Source organism: Microcaecilia unicolor, chromosome 1 (assembly GCF_901765095.1).
Source record: "Microcaecilia unicolor chromosome 1, aMicUni1.1, whole genome shotgun sequence".
Classification (NCBI taxonomy): Eukaryota; Metazoa; Chordata; class Amphibia; order Gymnophiona; family Siphonopidae; genus Microcaecilia; species Microcaecilia unicolor.
In genome coordinates this window covers 427,101,962-427,125,562 of record NC_044031.1, presented here as the reverse complement: position 1 = coordinate 427,125,562, position 23,601 = coordinate 427,101,962, and the positions used below count along the sequence as shown (strand labels likewise).

At 40.1% G+C, this 23,601-nt stretch overlaps 1 protein-coding gene across 1 annotated transcript in view; it reads right to left on the bottom strand.

Moving 5' to 3' along the window:
• Positions 1-817: 817 nt before the first annotated feature.
• Positions 818-23,601, bottom strand: part of KCNG2 (potassium voltage-gated channel modifier subfamily G member 2) — an 82,699-nt gene continuing 59,915 nt past the window's right edge. The window contains exon 2 of the mRNA XM_030190100.1: positions 818-2,365. Coding sequence (XP_030045960.1) covers positions 1,523-2,365 — 843 coding nt within the window. The 3' untranslated portion in view covers positions 818-1,522. The remainder of the gene's footprint in view (positions 2,366-23,601) is intronic.

The window sequence follows — 23,601 nt, the reverse complement described above, 5'->3', positions numbered from 1 at the left end:
GAAGGGGGGCAGACTCAAGAAAAATGTCAGGAAGTATTTTTTCACGGAGAGAGTGGTGGATGCTTCGAATGCTCTCCCACGGGAAGTGGTGGAGAGGAACACAGTAACGGAATTCAAACATGTATGGGATAAACATAAAGGAATCCTGTTCCGAAGGAATGGATCCTTAGAAGCTTAGCTGAGATTGGGTGGCAGAGCCGGTGGTGGGAGGCGGGGCTGGTGGTTAGGAGGCGGGGGGATAGAGGGCAGATTTATATGGTCTGTGCCAGAGCCGGTGGATGGGAGGCAGGGATAGTGCTGGGCAGACTTATATGGTCTGTGCCCTGAAAATGACAGATACAAATCAAGGTAAGGTATACACAAAAAGTAGCACATATGAGTTAATTTTTTTGGGCAGACTGGATGGACTGTGCAGGTCTTTTTCTGCCGTCATCTACTATGTTACTATGTTACTATGTAAATGTGATTAATTGCTTTGTGCTACTGCTAGTCTACCTTCCTCCCTAATAATTTGTTTTGTGGGGAACAGGGAGCAGAAGTATTATACGTGAAGACGAGAGGCTCCACTACATTGTGTTGTCAAAGCTTCTTTGGCAGCCCAGTGGGGAAAGGGGGGACCTGAGAAACTCCGGCAGCTCTGCTTTTCCTCACTGTATACAAACCTAAAACATACAAAAAAAGAGAGGGCTAATTTTTGTTTATCTACAGCCCTGCAGTCTCCTCCTGTTCTTTGACCTTCCAGCCAATTTGGATTTTCTTCTACTGAATTACATCAGCATCTTTGCTGCATAGGATGGGATCTGAAAACATCTATGGCATTTTCTTAGATTTGGCTTCCAGCTGGAGAGCACCAGTTTGCTCTGTGATGGTGGTGTTTCATGATGTCCATTGTGAGTTTACCGTAACCTGCCCCAGGCATCAATATAAGCAGCGAAGAAATGACAAATGGAAGAGAGAAAGAAAAAAGCATGAGAACACTGGTAACTTAATCTTGGCAGTTCCGCAGTTGTTGTCCTTTCTCCATCCCAAGCTTTCTCAAGATATTCCTTTTTTATTTTTATTTTTGTACAGAAATAGGAAAGCATTACTGGGTGGGCCCAAACCAGGGCATAAGCAGAAATAATACTGTACAGTTATGCTATGATGAGATTTCTGAATGCATGCATATAAAGAAGAGTAAATTAAAAGTGTTACTATCTTGTTGCTAGTAAAGGTGTCTGTATTCCTGGCATCACTGCTGATCACCTTAGTTCTCACTCTCCTTTTAATTTTGCCTAGTTTTGAGCTTGTACACTCTAAGCCACAGTGCAAAATGGAACAGTTTTGTGCATCAGGAAACAATGGGATTGGTCACTGATTGTAGGGATCTACTTATTACTTTTTCTAAAGTTGTAGGTTCCATATTTAACCAATAACCAACTTGTAATAAATGAAGCATCCTTGGTTTTTTTTTTTTTTTTTTTACATTTGCTTATATGTGGTTCAAGTTGACATTTCTAAAGGGTTAGGAAAAATTTCTTATTTATGGTTTCAGGGCTGCTGCTGCCTTCTCGGCACCTTGTGACCTACTGCATTGGCTTAACTCATCATGTTTCTCCAACAGCTCGCGCTGTCCTGCACTCTGGGGAAGTAAATCATCAGCTCCCTGAGAACTGCTACTCTCTGAGGACAAAATCCTTTCCTCCAGCCTAGGCATCTGTCTGTTAGCTCGCTGCTGTTGCTCCTTCAGCTCGGTATAGGAACGAGAAAACGTGTGAAAGATGGATGTGACTGGGAACGCCATAAGCAGGATGCCACTCAAGATGCTGCTCAAGGCTACAACTTGCCCTGGGATGCTGCGAGGAACCATATCTCCATAGCCAACGGTGGTCATGGAAATCACTGCCCACCAATAGCTTCCGGGGATGCTGGTGAATTCCTGCTTGGCACCAAGTTCATTTTCTGCTAAGTAAACAAGGGGTGAAAACAGTGCCATGGCAACACACAAAAACAGCAGCAGAAGGCCGAATTCTCTGGTACACCTCCTGACTGTGAGTCCCAGCGTCTGAAGGCCCAGGGAGTGCCGAGCCAGCCTCATAACATACATGATTCTTAGAGCACGGAGAACACGAAGTACTAAGCCCACTTTCTCCAGATATTTGTTTCCAGCTCCACCGGGTTTCTTGTTTTCCACCGAGACAGTGTCTACTATCAATGTGATGTAGTAAGGCAAGATGGCCATGATGTCAATAATGTTCAAGGGAGTCCTTAGGAACACACATTTGCTTTCTGTTTGAATGAAGCGGAGAAGAAACTCGAGGGAAAACCATGCTACACAAACCGTTTCCAGGACGAAAATGTTGTAGCACTTCTGGGAGCATTCACCCTGAAATACAAAGAAAAGCATTAGCCACAATAAGCAAACCAAATGACTAAAGAAGACTTTTGAAAGCATTCGTGGCAGAAGACACTTGATACTGTGCACCAGTGTACTGCCAGAAAACATTAGCAATAAGAGCCCAGTTCCACACTGGGTCAGACCATTAAGCTTGGCATTCTGACTCTGATAGTGGCCAATTCAGATCATTTGAAGCGTCCAGCACATCCTAATGGACAGATCTGTTCCCTGTTCTAATCACATCTTCTTGACTAATAACTGTTGAAACCTTTTTTACAGCCAGCTGTAATACTAGATTTGACTGCATTATCTGGCAACAAATTGTACTTGCTTGACTTTGTTTTAAATCCACTACCAATAATTACTTTCATGGATTGTTCCCAGTAGAGTAAATAACCATTCATTATTAACTTGTTCCACACCTTCCAAGTTGAAAAGTCCTAACCTGTTCAGACTTTCTTTACAGAGAAGCCATTCATTCCATTTATCATTTTGGTTGCTCTTCTCTGTATTCAAGTTTATAGCCCAATACTTAAAATCTAAAAGAGGGATGTTCTGGACAATTATATATATGATATCAGCCGCTCTGTGACAGAAATGTTATTTTATTGGGGTGTAAGAATGGTGCCATTTTGACAACTATGGGGATTTTGACAAACATTTTAATACAATGCGTTACGTAATTAATGTAATATTTTTTTGTATGGCTACATCATTGTGTTTATTATTGAAGACGCTTTGTTGATGGAAGTTAATATATATTATGTGGAGGGGCATTTTCGATATGACATCTAAATCCAACTTTGGATGTTTTGCTGAAAACGCCCAAAAATCAAATAGTGAAATGACAGAAAATGACCATTTCCTAGATGTTGTTGCAATTAGTACATCTATCTTTTTGGGCCATTTTCAAATTAAAAAAAAAACATCCAAGTGAAAAACTCACAAAATCAAGCCATTGGGACGTAGAAGGAGCCAGCTTTCTTAGCAGACTGGCCACACAGGTATCCCAGCAGAACAGTGGAGAACCCTAGGGGGCACTGCAGTGGCATAAAAGGTCCTAGGTACACATTTCACCATTACCCCCTTATATTGTATGGTGAGCCCTTCAAAACCCACAAAAAACCTACTGTACCCAACTGTACACCACTACAATAGCCCTTATGGCTGCAGGTGTCACCTATATAAGTACAGTAGGTTTTGGAAGGCTGACACTTTCCAACACAAGTGTAATAGTTAGATTGAATTATGGGCCTGATTCACCTTCTCTACAGTGCACTGCACCGACCACAAGGCTATTCCAGGAATCTGCTTGCTGCTCTATTAGGACTGGCCATAACATCTACTACTACTACTACTACTATTTAGCATTTCTATAGCGCTACAAGGCGTACGCAGCGCTGCACAAACATAGAAGAAAGACAGTCCCTGCTCAAAGAGCTTACAATCTAATAGACAAAAAAAACCAAAAAACATCTGATGTTGTCATAGAGGCTGGCATGTGCTGTTTCATATATTTCTTGCTTGGTGGGAGGGGGTCAATGATGACTGAAGGAGTAAGGGGGATATTCCTTTATTGCTGCAGTGGTCATCTGGTCATTTAGGGCATTCTTTTGTGGCTTATTTGTTAATAAAACAGATCTAGACCAAAACATCCAACTTATAGCCCTGAATGTTTTTTTTTGTTCCATTATGGTAGAAAAATGTCCAAGGGTTAGGAATGCCCAGATCCCATCCTTAACACATCCCTGGCACGCCCCCTTGTGACTTGAACGCACTTCTGATGGACTTCATAGAAAAAGTCTAAAAATTGGTTTTGAAATGACCAATTTGGACGTTTTTGAGAGAAAAATGTCCAAATGCAGATTTATGCCACTTTTTGGATGTCTTTCTCTTGAAAATGAGCCCCATAGAGGCATATTTTCAAAGCACTTAGACTTATAAAGTTACATAGAGGTGTATTTTTCAAAGCACAGACTTACATTATTACACAGTAACCTATGGAACTTTGTAAGTCTAAGTGCTTTGAAAATGAGCCTTTGGTGTCCTCCAGTATTCACTTCACTCCATTGGGAAAACTGATCACGTCGCCCAAGCTCTGTTGCCTTTTAATCCACTAGTTTTCAATCCAGTCCTTGTGGCACATCCAGCTATTGGGTTTTCAGGATATCCACTATTAATATGCAAGAGATAAATTTGCATGCACTACCTTCTTTATATCAAATCTATCTCATGCATATTGATTGTACATAGCTTGAAAAACCAGCTGGCTGGGTGTGCACCAAGGACTGGGTTGAGAAACATTGCTTTAGTCATTAACCAGTTCTCAATAGGATATCACCTCTCTTTCCTTGACTTTTTAATTTCCCAAGGAGTTGTTCATGTGGGATTTTGTCAAACACTTTCTGAAAATTCAGATGCATTATACAGACCAGCTTGCCATCTTCCACCTGTTTGCTAGAAATCTTTAATAGAGAGGTGTGGTAGCCGTGTTAGTCCACTCTTAAAGGTTATCAATAGAAATCAAACAAAATAAAACATGGAAAAGAAAATAAGATGATACCTTTTTTATTGGACATAACTTAATACATTTCTTGATTAGCTTTCGAAGGTTGCCCTTCTTCCTCAGATCGGAAATAAGCAAATGAGGTAGCAGATAGTATATATGAGAGAAACATCAAAGCATTACTTTGACTGTCTGACAGAGTGGGAGGACCTACATAACATCCAAAGAGAAAAGCAACACATGGCTATCTGCAAGAAAAAAATAAAGCTATCTTTTCTCCTGCAGGATCACAGAGAGAAAAACAGCCTATATTTGGATAACCACAGCTTTGCAGAAACAACATCCCCAGACACCTTGGAGACACTTGGATATACATCTGAGGCATGTGAAAATCAGAGCCCAAACAAACCAAGGAATACTGATCACAACCTCAGAGATGCAGATCAGATGGGTATAATAAACCTCTCCAACCATCAATTAACACAGCATGATGTCTCTGTGCTCTCCAAGGGACTTTCTTTTTGCCCATCTAGCAGACTTGATGAAATCCAACTATATTCAGACCTAGAAGAATTCTTCAGAAAAATGCGTCTTAGAGCACATTTCCACAATAGAGGGAAACCAAACAAACCGGAATACAGTCTTAAACAAAAGAACACTTATTTCACCCCACAGGAGGGACAAAACTACAAGCTGGATAATTACATAGAAAGTTTCAGACATAGGGTTAAATCACAACTCTCCAACAAACAAAAAAGAATTCTGTACAATCTTACCCCACCAGAAAGAGCGGCCATAAGAACTCTACAAACTAACGAAAGCATTATCATCAAACCCGCAGACAAAGGAGGCGCAGTGGTAATTATGGACACACAAAAATACATTGAAGAGGGACACAGACAGCTCTCAGACAACAAATACTACAGGAAACTAACTGAGGACCCCACACAGGATTATACAAAGCAGCTAAAAGATCTTATCAGAACATTTCCTACACAAGCACAGCCACATCTGAAGAAACTCATACCAAACCAGCCTTCTATGGGCACATTCTACATGTTACCCAAAATCCACAAACCTGGAAACCCAGGCAGACCAATCATATCAGGTATTGGCACGCTCAAGGAGGAGATATCTGGACTCATAGAGGGAATTCTGAAACCTCTCGTGCACAAAACTAACAGCTTCATACAAGACACCACAGACTTTCTGAATAAATTGAAAAATATCAAAAAATTACCACCAAACACCCTTCTGGTCACGATGGATGTAGAATCACTATACAGCAACATTCCACATGCGGATGGCATAGCTGCATGTGGAAGACTCCTAAAAAAATCCACACTGGACCATCAATACTCACCAGAAACTATTACAAAATTAATCAAATTCATTTTAACTCACAACTACTTCCACTTTAACAATGATATCTATCTACAAATAATGGGCACTGCAATGGGCACCAGGACAGCACCCCAATATGCCAACCTTTTTATGGCTGAGCTGGAAGAGATATTTCTGAATACATACCAGACTAAACCTCTAAAATACTACCGGTACATTGATGACATTTTTATGATTTGGACGGAGGGGGAAGAAACTCTGAAACAATTTTACTATTCCTTCAATACATACCATCCTACAATCAGATTCAAAATTGACTACTCCCCAGAAAAAGTCAATTTTTTGGACACCACAGTCTCAATCAGTGATGGCCGTATACAAACATCTATATACAAGAAACCCACAGACAGATGCAGCTACCTCCACAACTCCAGCTTCCACCCTTCACATACAAAAAGATCCATTATTTACAGCCAAGCCACAAGATACCACCGTATCTGCTCGGACCCAGAGGATAGAGACAGACACCTTGAAACCCTGACTGCATCCTTCAAACAGAAAGGCTACAACCCTAAAATAATCTCCAAGAATATTGCCTCCTCCCTCAAAACACTCAGGGAAAATCTACTACAGTACAAAGAAAAAAAAGCCAACAACAGAATTCTCCTTGTAGTGACATACAACCCAGAGCTGGAGAAACTGAGGAAAATTATAAGAGACCTACAGCCACTACTTCAGGAAGATGAATTACTGAAAGAGATATTCCCATCCCCACCAGTGCTGGCCTTCCGACAGCCACCAAATTTAAAACACAAGCTGATCAGAAGTAAACTTCCAACACAGACGGAAAAAGAAAAGGGCACGTTTCCGTGTAATACAGCCAGCTGCAAACTATGCTAAAACATTTCACAAGACCCCACAGTCATTCACAAAGGAAAAATATTCAACATAAAGGACTATTTTACATGCTCATCTTCCAATGTGGTATATATCATTCAGTGTAAGAAATGTAATGAAGGATGCTATATTGGAGAAACAGGCCAGATGCTTAATACAAGATTCAATCTACACAGACATCACATGAAAATAGCCGGTGCCAGTCAGGACCCCACCCCTGTGGGCCAACACTTCACTAGACCAGAACACTGCACCAGTGATTTCACAGTAAGAATACTGAAAGGTAGTTTTAAAACAATACAGGAACGTAAGACCTTTGAAATAAGAATGATTGAATATTTTGACACCCAACAAACAGGACTTAATAAGGATCTGGGTTTTCTAACTCAATATAAAACATAAAGCTGTTATTCTCTGTTTATTTATCTGTTTATTACCCTCCTCTCACCTACCAACACACATTCTGTTAGAATATCAATGAATTGCTTTGATGTCCCCATGCATACCCCCACCCTCCCACTCTGTCAGACAGTCAAAGTAATGCTTTGATGTTTCTCTCATATATACTATCTGCTACCTCATTTGCTTATTTCCGATCTGAGGAAGAAGGGCTACCTTCGAAAGCTAATCAAGAAATGTATTAAGTTATGTCCAATAAAAAAGGTATCATCTTATTTTCTTTTCCATGTTTTATTTTGTTTGATTTCTATTGATAACCTAGAAATCTTTGAAGGTGTGTATATATATATATATATATATATATATATATATATATATATTGGCAAGGCACAACAATCCTTTAGTAAAACCATATTCTTGCTTCCTTTTAAGCCACGTCTACTAATGTGCCCAGCAATTTTGCTTTTAATAGCTTTTACCATTTTTCCCAGCACAGACATCAGGCTCACTGGTCTGTACATAGAGCAGCCATACTGGGTCAGACCAATGGTTCATCTAGCTCAGTATCCTGTTTTCCAAATAGTGGCCAAGCCAGATCACAAGTGCCTGGCAGAAACCCAAATCGTGGCAACATTACATACTACAAATCCCAGGGCAAGCAGTTGCTTCCCCATGTCTGTCTCAATAGCAGACTATGGACTTTTCCTCCAGAAATATATCCAAACCTTTAAAAAACCCAGATACACTAACTGCTGTTACCACATCCTCCGGCAAAGAGTTCCAGAGCTTAACTATTTGTTGAGTGAAAAAATATTTCCTCCTATTTGTTTTAAAAGTATTTCCATGTAACTTCCTCGAGTGTCCACCAGTCTTTGTACTTTTGGAACGAGTAAAAAATCGATTTACTTCTAGTCATACTACACCACTCTGGATTTTGTAGACCTCAATCATATCTCCCTTCATCCGTCTCTTTTTGAATCTGAATAGCCCTAACCTCTTTAGTCTTTCCTCATATGAGAGGAGTTCCATCCTCCTGCATAGTCACAGACCCCAACTAATCTCTTGGTTTTCCTTTCTTTCTTTGCATCTGTGGATCCTTTGTGTTTACCCCATGCTTTCTGAAACCCAGTTATGGTTCTGATCTCTGGCATTCATTTGAGGACTTAACTCATGCAACCACCACCTTTCTCTGATGAAATATTGCTCCACAGTCCCTCTAGAGCTAGGGCTGGTGTTAGACATTCAGGTGCCCAGGGCAGAAATTGGGAGGGGGCCCCAAAGCTAGTCTTCAGTCTATGTCTTCTTCAGCTTGAGGCAGGTATAGGGGCCCAGGACAAATGCCCCATTTGCCACCACCTAACGCCAGCCCTTTACAGATACCAGTGGTTTTCTGCATCAACCTAGAACTCTTCTTTAAAAACTGGTGTTGCACTAGCTACTTTCCAGTTCACTGATATGGTAGCAAATTTTAATAAGTTATCAATTACCATTTATAATTTGTCATTTCAACATTTTCAGCGAAAGATCACCTACCTAACTGTTTAGGAACAACCATTAAAAAAACAATCTAATTCCAAATGAACCAGAAAAATATTGATCAGTCTTGAATCTACAATTCGTAGACAAGATCACTGAAAAAGCTGTACAGTTGTCTGATTTCCTGGTGAGCACAAATACCTTAGACCCATTTGAGTCTGACTTTAGAGCTCACTTAGGGGCACTTTTACTTAGCTGTGTTAGGCACAAATGATTGCCTAATGCAGCTTAAAATTACGTACTGTGGTATTGAGGGTCCACAACTTCCACAAGAGAAGCAAGCACAAAACAGCAGGGGTGGAGGTGGAAAGAATTCCAAATGACCAGGGCAAATAAAACCGATCTAAAAGACCATACATGGGCCGTATTTCAGCACAAAGCCTTCTTCAGGGGTCAATATGGTTCAGGTTAAATCAGCAACACAGAGAGTGTATTAACCATTAAATACTCGAGCACAAAACGCTAAACTGCATGCTGTGGAAAATATTCTTCTCTGCCCTGGTCATTTGGAATTCTTTCCACCTCCACCCCTGTTGTACCGTGGGATGAGCTTGGGCATCCTGCGCTAACTGCCAAATCTGCACATGCTAACCACACACTAAAAAATAGATGAATTGTTCTGTTCGAGGGGGCAAACAGTGGGCGTTTCTGCACTAAACAATTACTATGCACTAATTGATTAGCACAAGAACACAATAGCGCTTACTGCCTACAAAATGGGTGATGATAAATGCTCATGTGGTAATTTGTTTTAAATGTCTGACGCTAATGGCAACATTAGCACATGAAACTATTAAATAAACCTATGCCCTGAATATAGTTTGGCACTTATATCCAAAGTCACTATATTTATAAATAATGTAGCCTCATAAGCCCAGGGTACCATATATTTAGGACACCAACTGAAATGGCTATCATCATTGGCTCCACCACCAACCGAAAACACCTGCAGAATAATAGAAGTGCTAAAAAGCATCATTCCCGATACCTCTCTAAGCGAATGCTCTAAACAAGATGTCCCAAGTCCGCAAACATCTTCAATCAGACATATACATCTTCTGTTAGTTAATTTTCAATCTAGTTTATATATCTTTGATTTCTTGACAGTTATAGGAATCCCTCTGTGTCGCTACTTCATCAGGAGAAAAAAGATAACAAATGACCATTTTTTCTTTTACTCAGTAGGGCTATCTTTAGGCTTTAGTGGCGCACAGTATGGTGCTGAAATTTCACTACTAAATCAGGTATGCTTCTCATTCCTTCAGCCAACTCCCATCTTGCTCTCAGCCTCCCTTGCCAACACAAAGATATTACCTACAAAATTTTTGGTGACCTTTATTTCTGCATATTGAAATGGTCTAATAATAACAATCACAATACTTTGTTTAAAAAGACTGACTTGGCTTCTTGTTGTTGACCTGCGAGGACAACATATATCTAATACTGAGTGGCTAAAATGTTTTCATCTACAGATTAAACACATCCCACAATATCAGATGTTATAATTATGACCGTTTGGGCAAGAGCTGTGACAGTGATTAAAAATATATATATTTGCTGAGCAGAGTTGATTTATCTTGGTAAAAAAATTAAATTCTCAGTTGATGATACAATCATATGTGAATACAAGCGTAAGGTCTGTGTTTTATAAAATGCATAGTTTACGATGATTATACCCTCTTCTGGAACAATCTGACATGTACTTTACTCCAATATATGATTTTCATGTTTTCATTTCTGTAATATTATTGTAGTAGAATTGTCTGCTTCAGCTTTGAAGGTTCTACAAGTAACCCCAAAATATAGCTGCATAGATAATTTTAAATAAAAGTTGATTTATGTATCATTTTAAGTCTAATGAGCTATATTGGCTGCCTATAGAATTTCATATTAGATTCAAGAAAGTTCTGTTGGTATTTACTGTAAGTTGTTACATGTTATGTCACCTGATTACTTGGTTTCGATTTTGTAGCTTTATAGTTTTACTTACTTATTTATTTATTTATTTGTTCCTGTCATTTAAATAAATCTGTGGTACCATTTGTAAAACATGTGGGTAAGTACATTACTCATACCTGAGCCCTTCTCAGCCATTGAACCAGGGATTTAGAATTCTCTTCCCAAGGACCTCAGTTCTATGACTTCTTATCAAGACATAAAAAAGTTAAGGCTTTCCCATTCTCTCTTGAAGGACTGTATTTGGAATGTTTTGATTTACTTGTAGGATATTGTAATGTTTTGTTGCATTGTACATTACATTGTTTTATGTTCATTTGTAAAGGGAAATACGGCATAGAAATCTCTTCAATGCATACAGAATAGCATTTTTGCATAACACTTATACCATGTAGCAATAGCAGAAACGGTTGTGCACTTTTGCACAAGCTAGCTGCAGTTCTTAAGAGCACTTGAGCACATGTATTGCTGTACCTGATGGATATGTTCTGCCTGATTTCATTGAGATTCTGGAGAGTACAAATCACATTTTCTCCATTTCCTGCTAGTGCCCTGTTTTGTTACATTCTTAGACAAATCTCTATGCTGTGCTGTACCACTGTAGCCGATGTCTACATAAACTCATACTTCTGCTGCTCCTGATAACCTGGATCCACCCGATTGTTCAGAACATTTTTCCTTATTAATTGTTTCCCTTCTCATAGGACTATATTGCAATGCAGCTTCTGGTGGCCAGGATCCTAATCGCTCTTCTACATGATGGTGCCCTAACAATGCTTTTACTTAGCTGTCAAGGGGGTTGTTACAAGGTAATTCAGTTCTACCTTCTTCTTTTTTTCTGATACAGGACGCATGTCCTTCTGACATTTCAACCCTTTGCCAACACTATAAATAATGTAACTTCTTGTAATAATCAGTTTTGCATAGTCGGGTCTCATCCTTCACTTCCTGGGATCACAGAATTAATGCTTCCCTTAATCAGTGGCTCTTGCTTGATATTTGGAGGTAGTGAAAAATGTTCCCTCTACAGTGGCTTGGTGTGATTTATATGTTTATCAAGAGAGAGAAGGGCTTTGCATGCTTTAGAGCTGTTAATGAGCTGTCGAGCATAGCTGAAAATAAATCCCATGGCTTGTGTGCTAGAAATCAAAATCTGCTGCTTTTATATTACAGACCTTCAGGCCATTAAAACAGGACCCAGTTCTATACTTTCCATATTTCTGCATCAAACAGTACACCTGTTCCCCCATGAACATGTTCTAAAAAATGGTGACCCTTGAGCTTGCTTCTGGGCACGGATTATTGAGGAAACCCAAGCTATGACTGCTAGACTCTTCCCTGGAGAACATTTCAGACTCTTAGTACCTGGGGAGGCTTCTGCTGACATGATTATTCATCTTTTAAGTGTCAGCCATGGCGAGTAGTTACTTTTTGGATAAAGGCTGATGTTGTAATCAGAGGGAAAGAGTCTGAGACATTCTGGAAATGGAATAAATTTGCTTTATCTGAAAAAAGGTACAATTCTATTTCCTTGCTATCTTAGCTCAGGCAGTTCAGTAGTCATTAACTTCTGGATTCTATATATTGCGCCTAGTGTTCTGCACCAAAATTCAACATGTGTAAGTCAATTAGCTTAACAAGCCAATCAGCATTGAAAACAGCACTTAACAAGCAACAATGAGCACTAATAGGCAATAATTAGAATTTATGCGCACAACTCGGTAAGCATATTCTGTAACGCATAGCACCTAAATTCTAATGCACAGAGCCAAAAAGGGGTGTGGTTATGGGCGGGGAAATGGGCATTTTGTGGGCATTCCAAAATTTATGTGCACTGTTAAAGAATATGGCCCTCTGTGCCGCATTGAGCCTGCCATATGTGGGAAAGCTCGGGGTACAAATGTGATAAATAAATAAATAAATAAATCTACGCACTGGTATTCCTTGGTGTAAATGGATGTGTGTAGTTCCAGGCACTGGGATATCAACTAAGTGTATTCTATATACTGTGCCTAAATCTAGGTGCTGCTTATAGAATACGCTTAGGTGGAAATTTATTCCTTACGGATTTTTCAGGTACCATATAGCCTGATTTTGCATATTCCATTTTCATTTATTTCATTTGCTATAGCACCTTGAACAACGTACATCATAAAAAAAGCAGCTTACAATATTAAATCTCACAGCAAAATTATTTAAAATTCCATGCATTGACTGTACAAAAACCTTTACTCTTCAAGAGCAGAAAGGAGTTTAACGTAGAATGAAAGCAGAAACATTATTAGACAATGAAAGCAGGAACATTATTATACTCTGCTCTAGTCAGCGCTGGTACTGTATAAAAATGCATACTCCACTGTTGAGATGTGTTTTATCTTCACCCTTCCTTGTGGAGGGTATCTAGGTGCACTCAATTAGTCTCTGCCTTCATACTATCTTCTACCTCCAGGTCTAAATTTTAATTATCACTTGACCTAAGTCACATAAATTAGGCCTAGGCTGATTAAAATGTACTACCACCCTATTAACACACGTTGCATAAAATGGGACCTGTGATAATACTTATTAATATGCCTTGTGTGCTAACATAGTAGGAATCATTGTTATATGTTTATAATTGAAGTTTGGAAGAGAAATTGGTTTTAAGTAGTGTTTTTCTCTAAAAATTGTCATCCTAAGTGTAAGAAGGTATAATCCACAGAGATTAGCACTGCCAGACTTTGGGAATAGAAAAGTTAAACAAATACATTTAAGTCTCTAACCTCCTATGGGTAATAACGCAGTAACACAGCAAATCATGGCAGATAAAGATCAGTATGGTCTGCCTAGTCTGCTTAATAAGGTAGCAAGAATTGTACTGCCTTTCTTTTGTTTGGGGTTGTACCTGCCACTCTGTTGTGCCTCTGTTTGGGGTTATACTTGCTGCTCCATGCAGATTACATTCCTCTATGCCCTTGTTTAGAATTGCACATATGAACAGCCATACTGGGTCAGACCAATGGTCTATCTAGTCCAGTATCCTATTTCTAAACAGTGGCCAAGCCAGGTCACAAGTACTTGGCAGAATCCCAAATAGTAGCAACATTCTATGCTACTAGTCCCAGGGCAATCAGTGGCTTCCCCATTTCTATCTCAATAACAGACTATGAATTTTTCCTCCAAGAACTTGTCCACACTTTTTTTACAACCAGATATGCTAACTACTGTTACCAGTACCACGTCCTTTGGCAACAAGTTCCAAAACTTAACTATTCATCAAGTGAAAAAATATTTCCTCCTATTTATTTTAAAAGTATTTCCATGTAACTTCCATGAGTGTCCCCTAGTCATTGCACTTTTTGAAAGACTAAAAAATGGATTCACTTCTACTCATTCTACACCACTCAGGATTTTGTAGACCTCAATTGTATTTCACCTCAGTCATCTCTTTTCCAAGCTGAAGAGTCCCAACCTCTTTAACCTTTCCTCACATGAGAGGAGTTCCATCCTTTTTATAATTGTGGTTCTTCTTCTTTGAACCTTTTCTAATTCCACTATATCTTTTTTGAGATGCGGGTGACCAGAATTGAACACAATACTCAAGGTGAGGCCACATCATGGAGCAATACAGAGGCATTATAGTATTCCTAGTCTTATTTTACCATCCCTTTCCTTATAAATCCTAGCATCCTGTTTGCTTTTTTGGCCTCTGCCTCACCCTGGGCAGAGCATTTCAGAGTGCTGTCTACAATGACATGTGGAGGGGCATTTTCGAAAGAAACGTCTAAGTGTGAATTTGGACATTTTACAAAGACGTCCAATTCCAATGCAGGGAGAAGGTCATTTTCGAAAAAGATGGACGTCCATCTTTTGTGTTTGAAAATACCATGGACGTCCTTGGATTTGGACATTTTGCAATTTAAACGTCTTTGATTTTCGGCCATTTTCAAAAACAAAAAGTCCAAATTCAAGCCTAGAGGGCACTGCAGTGGACTTCATAAAATGCTCCCAGGTACACATCTCCCTTACCTTGTGTGCTGAGCCCCCCAAAACCCACTACCCCAACTGTACACCACTACCATAGCCCTTACAGGTGAAGGGGACACCTATATGTGGGTACAGTGGGTTTCTGGTGGGTTTTGGAGGGTTCGCTGTTTCTTCCACAAGTGTAATAGGTAGGGGAAGGGTATGGGCCTGGGTCCACCTATCTGAAGTGCACTGCACCTACTACTAAACTACTACAGGGACCTGTATGCGCTGTAATGGACCTGAGTATGACATCTGAGACTGGCAAGTAATGTTCTTCATCACAATTTTTGGGGTTAGAAGGGGGTTAGTGACCACTGGGGGAGTAAGGGGAGGTCATCCCTGATTCCTTCCAGTGGCCATCTGGTCATTTTGGGCATCTTTTTGTGCCTTATTCGTAATAAAAACAGGTCTAGCTGAAAACATCCAAGTTTTAGTCCTGGACGTCTTTGCTTTGTTCCATTATGGCTCAAAGACGTCCAAGTCTTAGGAACGCCCACGTCCCGCCTTAAACATGCCTCCGATACGCCCCCTTGAAATTTGGACGCCCTTCCGACGGACTTCAAAGAAAGATGTCCAAAGTCGGGTTTCGATTATATTGATTTGGACATATCTGTGAAATGGACATCTAAATGCCGATTTATGTCACTTTTTAAATGTCCATCTCTTTCGAAAATGAACCTGCTAGATCTTTTTCTTGAGTGCTGACTCCCAAGGTGGATCCTAGCATTAGGTAACTATGATTTGGATTATTTTTCCCAATGCGCATCACTTTGCATTTGTCCACATTAAATTTCATCTGCCATTTGGATGCCCAGTCTTCCAATTTCCTAAGGTCTTCCTGAAATTTTTCACAGTCTGCATGTTTTAACCACTTTGAATAAGTTTGAAGATGACACAAAATTAACCACCTCACTTGTCGTTCTGATTTCCAGATCATTTATAAATATGTTACATGTCACCAGTCCCAGTACAGATCCCTATTCCACTATTCACCCTCCTCCATTGAGGAAAATGGCCCTTTAATCCTACCCTCTGTTTTCTGTCCAATAATCAATTCCTAATCCACAGGAGAACATTGCCGCCTATCTCATGACTTTTAAATTTTTTCATGACTCTCTCATGAGGAACTTAGTCAACAGCTTTCTGAAAATCTAGATACACTACATCAACTGGCTCACCTTTATCAACATGTTTATTCACTCCTTCAAAGAAAGGAAGCAAATTGGTGAGGCAAGACTTCCCTCGGCTGAACCCATGCTGACTCTATCCCATTAAACCATTTTTATTTATGTGTTCCGTAATATTATTCTTTATAATAGTTTCCACTATTTTGCCTAGCACTGAAGTCAAGTTTACCAGTCTCTAATTTCCTGGATCACCCCTGGAACTCTTGTAAAAAATCGGCGTTACATTGGCCACCCTCCGTTCAGGTACTACAGACGATTTTAACAACAGGTTACAGATTACTAACAGCAGAAAAGCAATTTCATGTTTAAGTTCTTTCAGTTTCCTAGGGTGCTCTGTTCAGGTTACACCTCTCTATGCTTTATGCCCTTGTTTGGGGTTGTACCTGCTGCTCCATGGAGGTTGTACTCCGCTATGCCCTTGTCTGGGGATTATATGTGCTGCTTTGTGCCAGTTACACCCCTCTATGCCCTTGTTTGGGAGTTAGACATGCTGCTCAGTGGAGGTTACACCCATCTAGGCTCATGTTTGGAATTGTACCTGTTGCTATATGTAGGTTGCATCCCTCAATGCCATTGTTTGGGGTTATACCTGGTGCTCTGTGCAGGGTACACCCCTCTAAGCCCTTGTTTGGGAGTTTTATTTATTTATTTTATTTATTTGTTGCATTTGTATCCCACGTTTTCCCACCTATTTGCAGGCTCAATGTGGCTTACAATTTCCGTCATGACATATGCCATTTTAGAGTAGATACAATTGGTAATATATAGAAACATGGATGATGTGGAGGGGCATAATTGAACGTTGCCGGCGAAATAGATTGCCGGTGATCTATTTTGGCGGCGGCGGCGCAACGGCTGGCCAGAACCGTATTATCGAAAAAGATGGCCGGCCATTTTTTTCGATAATACGGTTTAGCTCAGCCAAATGCCAGAGTTCGGCGGGTTTGAGATCGCCGGTTTTGTTTTTCAGTGATAATGGGAAAAAATGCTGGCCATCTCAAACCTGGCGAAATCCAAGGCATTTGGTCATGGGAGGAGCCAGCATTTGTATTGCACTGGTCCCCCTGACATGCCAGGACACCAACCGGGTAGCCTTGGGGGCACTTCTAAAAATGTTTAAAAAATACACAAATACCTCCCAGGTGCATAGCTCCCTTACCTTGGGTCCTGAGCTCCCCAACTCCCCCCCCCCCAAACCCACTCCCCTCAACTCTACACCATTACCATAGCCCTTATGGGTGAAGGGGGGCACCTACATGTGGGTACAGTGGGTTTTGGGGGGTTTGGAGGGCTCAACACTTACTACCACAAGTGTAACAGGTGGGGGGGGGGGGGGGGATGGACCTGGGTCTGCCTGCCTGAAATGCACTGCACCCATTAAAAACTGCTCCAGGGACTTGCATACTGCTGTCAGGGAGCTGGGTATGACATTTGAGGCTGGCATACAGGCTGGTAAAAAAAGGTTTTTATTTTTATTTTTTTAGTGTGGGAGGGGGTTGGTGACCACTGGGGGACTACGGGGAGGTCATCCCCCATTCCCTTCGGTGGTCATCTGGTCAGTTGGGGCACCTTTTTGAGGCTTGGCTGTGAAAATAAAAGGACCAAGTAAACCCGGCAAAATACTGCTTAACGCCGCTTTTTTTCCATTATCCGCGAAAGCCTGCCATCTGGTAGCCACGCCCATGCCCACCCATGTCCCATCTTCGCTATGCCACTGACACGGCCTTTTGAACTTTTGCTGGCGTGGCGATGGGAAAGCAGAGATGGTGTAAAAAAAAGCCGCTTTCGATTGTACCGATTTCGCCGCTTTTGAGAGATCGCAGGCCATCTCCCGATTTATGTCGGAAGATCGCCGGCAATCACTTTCGAAAATAAGCCTGATAATGAACAATTAGGTACAAAAGGGAAGAACATGCAATTGGTATTACATATTGAACATGGAATACATAATAAATTAGGCAATACTATATAGGGAGAAAATAATCTAATTGTTAAGTATATGGTGGAGAATTACAGTTCCAATTATGAATCATTATGGTATGTCATGTTAAATAGATGTGTCTTCAGTGCTTTACGGAAGTTAATTAGGTTTTGAATAATTTTCAGGTCAAGAGGTAAAGCATTCCACATTTGCAAACTCAAGTATGAAAAGCTGGACGCATGCATTACTTTATATTTTAGACCTTTACAGCTGGGGAAATGAAGATTTAGGAATGTGCGTGCTGATCTTATAGCATTCCTGGGTGGTAGGTCAATGAGGTCTAACATGTAAGTCGGGGCATCACCCACTCCAAACAAGGGCATAGAGAGGTGTAACCTGCTTAGTGCCCTTGTTTGGAGTTGTACCTGCCACTCTGTGCCCTTGTTTGGAGTTGTACCTGCCACTCTGTGCCCTTGTTTGGAGTTGTACCTGCCACTCTGTGCCCTTGTTTGAAGTATGAAAGTTATTTAAGTTTTGCTTGGATTGCATTCTGTTGCTATGGGATCCTTTGTGTTCACCCCACACCTTTTTGAATTCCACCATTATTTTTGTCCCCACCACCTCTACCAGAAGGGCATTCTAAGCATCCATCACCCATTTTGTGAAAAAGTATTCCCTGATGTTTTTATACAGTGAAGTGCTGAATATCGTACTTGACCGCACAAGAGATAGCCGGCCGCATAAACCCAGACATTCAATGCCAGTGTCTGTACATGGCCTGGCATTGAATATCTGGAAATAACGCCAGCGGCAGCTAAAATATCGCTAAGTGCCGCTGGCTGAATATTGACCCCCATGTATTTATTTTACGTTTACATGCTGTATGCATCTCAGAGATAAAGAAATCCTGTGCTTCCGTTAAAGCCCTTCTTCTTTGTACCCTCTTGTTAATGTACAATGGTTTTACCTGAAACCCCGTAAAACCACGTTCTTCTTCTTGGAAACGTTTCTTTACACTTGTGATATTTCTTTTAACGTGAAGGAAATTCTTCCAGTTAATTCGAGAGATAGTCTCTGTGGAGCTACACTGACTGCAGTAAGTACTCACTGAAGTGTTTAAAAAAAACCCCCATCACATGAGTCCTAATTAAGTAATTGGACAGCTGGGAAATAAGAATGTGCAGTTTGCAAAGCAGCACATGAGATGTGGTGTGAAAGGCTATCTTTCTGGCTGGGAACACAACCTTCTATATGTGTCTCAATAATCAGGGCTGATGATGGAGGGTCAGGAGCTCAGGGATCTATGTGATTAAAGCTCACTGGAGATTCAGCTGCTGTCACCTCACGCTGCACTATAAGAACATAAGCGTTGCCATACTGGGACAGACTGAAGGTCCATCAATCCCAGTATCCTATTTCAATCCAGGTCACAACTACCTGGCAAGATCCCAAAAGAGTAAAACAGATTTTATTCTGCTTATCCTAGAAATAAGCTGTGGATTTTCCCAAGTCCATCTTAATAATGGCTCAAGGACTTTTCTTTTAGAAAATTATCCAAACTTTTTAAAAAACCTGCTAAGCTAACTGGTTTTATCACATTCTCTGGCGACAAATTCCAGAGTTTAATTACATGTTGAGTAAAGAAATATTTTTTCCAGTTGTATGTCTCCGTAGAGGATCTTGTGGATCAGTGTTTGGGCTTTGAAGTTTGTTTGTTCCTTGATGGGGAGCCAGTGAAGTTTTTCACGGAGAGGTGTTGCACTTTCGAACTATGATTTTCCGAAGATAAGTCTGGCTGCCGTGTTTTGGGCAGTTTGGAGTTTTTTTAGGATTTGGGCTTGGCAACCAATGAAGATACTGTTGCAGTAGTCAGCGTGGGTGAGTACTGTGGATTGTACCAGATTGCAGAACGTTTTTTGGGGGAGGAATGGTTTTACTCTTTTCAATACCCACATCATGTTGAACATCTTCTTTGTCATGGCTGTTGCATGAATATCAGATGAACAATGTAGATCAGTTGCGAAAGTAGAAATACACTCTTTATTAAAATCAATTGCCCGGTGTGGCCATGTTTCACCTCCCATGTTTGTATTAATTACTCTTAACTGAATTAATAATTATTTATGATATTATTATTTAACTAATATGTTTTTTAAAATTATGTATTTGTTTTTTTTATGTGTATTTTTATAGTGGAATGATAAGCCCCTGATGCAGCTGCTTTGAATTTCAATGAGAAAATGTATGTACTTATTTCGTCATCATATTTATGTATTAGTATTAAACAACATTTAATGATCTTAAGCTATACTGATGTTACTGACATTTTAGCATTATTACCTAGCAATTTATGTGCGTTCAAAATGTTTGAGCTAAAACACAGTAAAATAACATTATTCAAATGATACAATTAACAACATAAACTCTATGTCCCCCAACTATGAACACTTTAATCAATGGGAACCTCAAATCTCCCGATAGGGATAAATATAAATGTATTAAACAACCACTATCTATGAGGGAGTCCATTAATATCATCGGTTCCACTAAGGGAAGAAAAGGAGAAAAAACAACCAACTGTAAAAACTCACCGTAGGTGAGAAAACCGGTTGGTTTAAAAAAACCCTTTTAAATATCCCCTAGTCAATTACTTAATAGAGGACACCAACCACCAAACTAACACAAATAATATCTAATCCCACAGTGTTGGGGGGGATCTTCAGAGACACAATCATACCACCCCACAATCAAAGAATCCAAAGAACCCCTATCCCTATATTCGGCCCATAGGGCTTCCAATTAGCATTTAATAGTACTGAGCTGTGGGCTGGAACATGATGAATCCATAGCTTGCCAGATCCTAGGGTTGAGGTCTGTCAATGGAGGAGGCTGGTAAATAACAATCACTTTTTAGATCAAGAAACTCCGATATATCCCTTCTCAAATAGTGCGTGATGTGCCCTTCGACAAGTGAGCCTTGTTTCGCCCCTTAATGGGCTGCTTCGGGAAGGGTGCTGGAATCACTTCACACATCCAAAACCACGAAGGATATTTAATCTCTAACGTTAATATGCACAAAGATGGCGCCATAGACAGTTATTCAAACATTATCACATACACACACCAGAACAGGCACCCATACACACATTCAAAAGTAAACAACAACTTCTACAGAGTACATCCAAAATTTAATTTTTATTTTCTCATTTCCATCTTCCAAAATTCTAGACAGCAGATGTACAGATTAGTAGGACCCAAACTAGTCCAAACCAAGTAAAGTCAGAACAACACAGTTTTATACTTAATTGTTCAACCACCCTTAGGATTCACCTTTTGGTTTCAAAAGCAATGTAAGATCTGGATAAATAAATTAAAGCAATCAAAAGTTTAAAGCAAATGTCCATAATATGTAATACTTGGCAGAAATACTGAAACAGTGATGGAATATTCACATAGCAAGTAGCCTGAGCCAACAGATTTATTTTCCACTGAACATAATTAACTTTGTATGAACTTGATAGCTAATAGTGTGCTGAACTGGGCAATGTTGGCACATTTAGACTGCCTCTGGGCAGCATTTCTCTCAATATTTAATACCTTTCTGTGAAATAGTAGTAATAAAAAAAAGACAAGTGCATTTTTATAATCTACCACTGCATTCCACAAAACAAAAGGAACAAGCTCCCATTACCATCTTTTTCTTTTGATGTACACATAGAAAAAAAAGTGTCAAATGCTCCTAACTTTCAACCGCAGAGGTGGACAGGGGGGGGGGGGGGGGTGGGGGGGGGGGGGCGCCGTGGTGGACCGGGGAGAGAGCCTGTTGTTAAAAATTTACCAGCACACCACTACATAGAATGGTAGATATTGTGGTATATAAGTTTTGTAAATAAATAAAATGGGGAAGTGCTAGTAAGGAGGGAGAGAGGAAGGAAGGGAGAAAGAGTTGGGCTTTGGAAAACGACAAAAGAGGAAGGTGTTGGTGTCAGGCCCAAGGAAAGGAGAGAGGGAAAGTGTGCTCTTTCTGTGCTGGCTCATCTCAGTTAAAAGCAAGTATCTTCACTAATTTGGTATGCTGCTTCATATTCAGTTTTAGCCCATTTGTTTTTTTCTTTGGAATAATCATGGATATGTATAAGATGTCTATATGCAAATTAATATGTTAATGTACCAAGCACCACCTTTTGCCCCCCATTAAATGAAACAGTCAAACTACGTCCACGAAAGCAAGGTACAGACTTCTCTCTTAGTGCAGGTATCTAGAGGAGTCTTTATTTCTAAGGAGTTCAAGCTTCCCTCTATTCTACTCCTGGTACACTCAGGATGAAATATTCCACTTAATCCAAACGTTTAAAAATTCACAATAAACTCCTTTATCCCCAGATGAATGAGCTCATTTTAGTCAACAGTTCTTTTCTTTCATCTTAGCCAACTTCCTAAATTCAGGGACTTGCATCCATAGATAAAGGACTGAATTTATGCAAATGAGATTTCCCAGATATCTCTGGTAATACTTCCCACTTGCAAATCTCCACAGTTCTATACAAATTAACCTGGCTTACTACCTGGGCCAGATAAGTAATCAGACGTTCCAGCTCACAAGCCTCTTGGGCTGGCAAGTAAACATACAAATAATATATCCCTAAACCAAAGTGGACATAGTATAATATAATAATATATCCACCATGTAAATTACAGTTCTTTTCAACACATTTCAATAGCAATGTCTTTTAAGAAAGTTCCCACTCTTTAAACTCTTCTGTTCAAGAAAATGAAAACTCCAGCCCCTTTCCCTATTAACCCTCCAGAGCTACCTACTGCGACATACTTGTTACCCCCTCCCCCAAAGGTCTCTCCTAAGGTTACTAGTGTTCAAAGTATTCACTACTCTCCTTCCAAAGTTTCACTTAACTTAAATCTATTCAGTTTCATTCTCTCTAGAAAATTCTTGGTTCGCTCCCCAATCCATCAAGTGTTCAGGTTCTTGCAGATTGAAATCATAGTCCATAGGATTCACATGTGTCTCTTCCTGCTTTCCCCGCACCTTTTAGGCTCCAGGCTGTGCCAGGGAAACTCCTCCCTCAGGCTGGAATCAGACAGGACCAATGAGGGAGCTAATTTACGTATAGACAGCAGGGATGGGCTGGGATTTCTTTCTAGCTTTGGACTATGGTGAAAGCAGTGTTGCGGGATTTGCAAATATGTATGTGGAAAAGGTTTCCCTCAGTTCCCTAATGTCTTTCTTGATCACACTTTGTGCATGCCCATCTGTTAATTATATGCTATGTAAAATATGCGCATATTTACATAATAGTGCTTAGGTGGAATTCTGGCATTTATGCATGTTGGTGCATACAGATGCACATATATGCTATTATTCTAATCATTTACATGTGTAATTGATATGAAAGTATTAGCACCTATTTTATAGAATGAATGAATGAATGAATTCTAATTATAAAATTAGAAT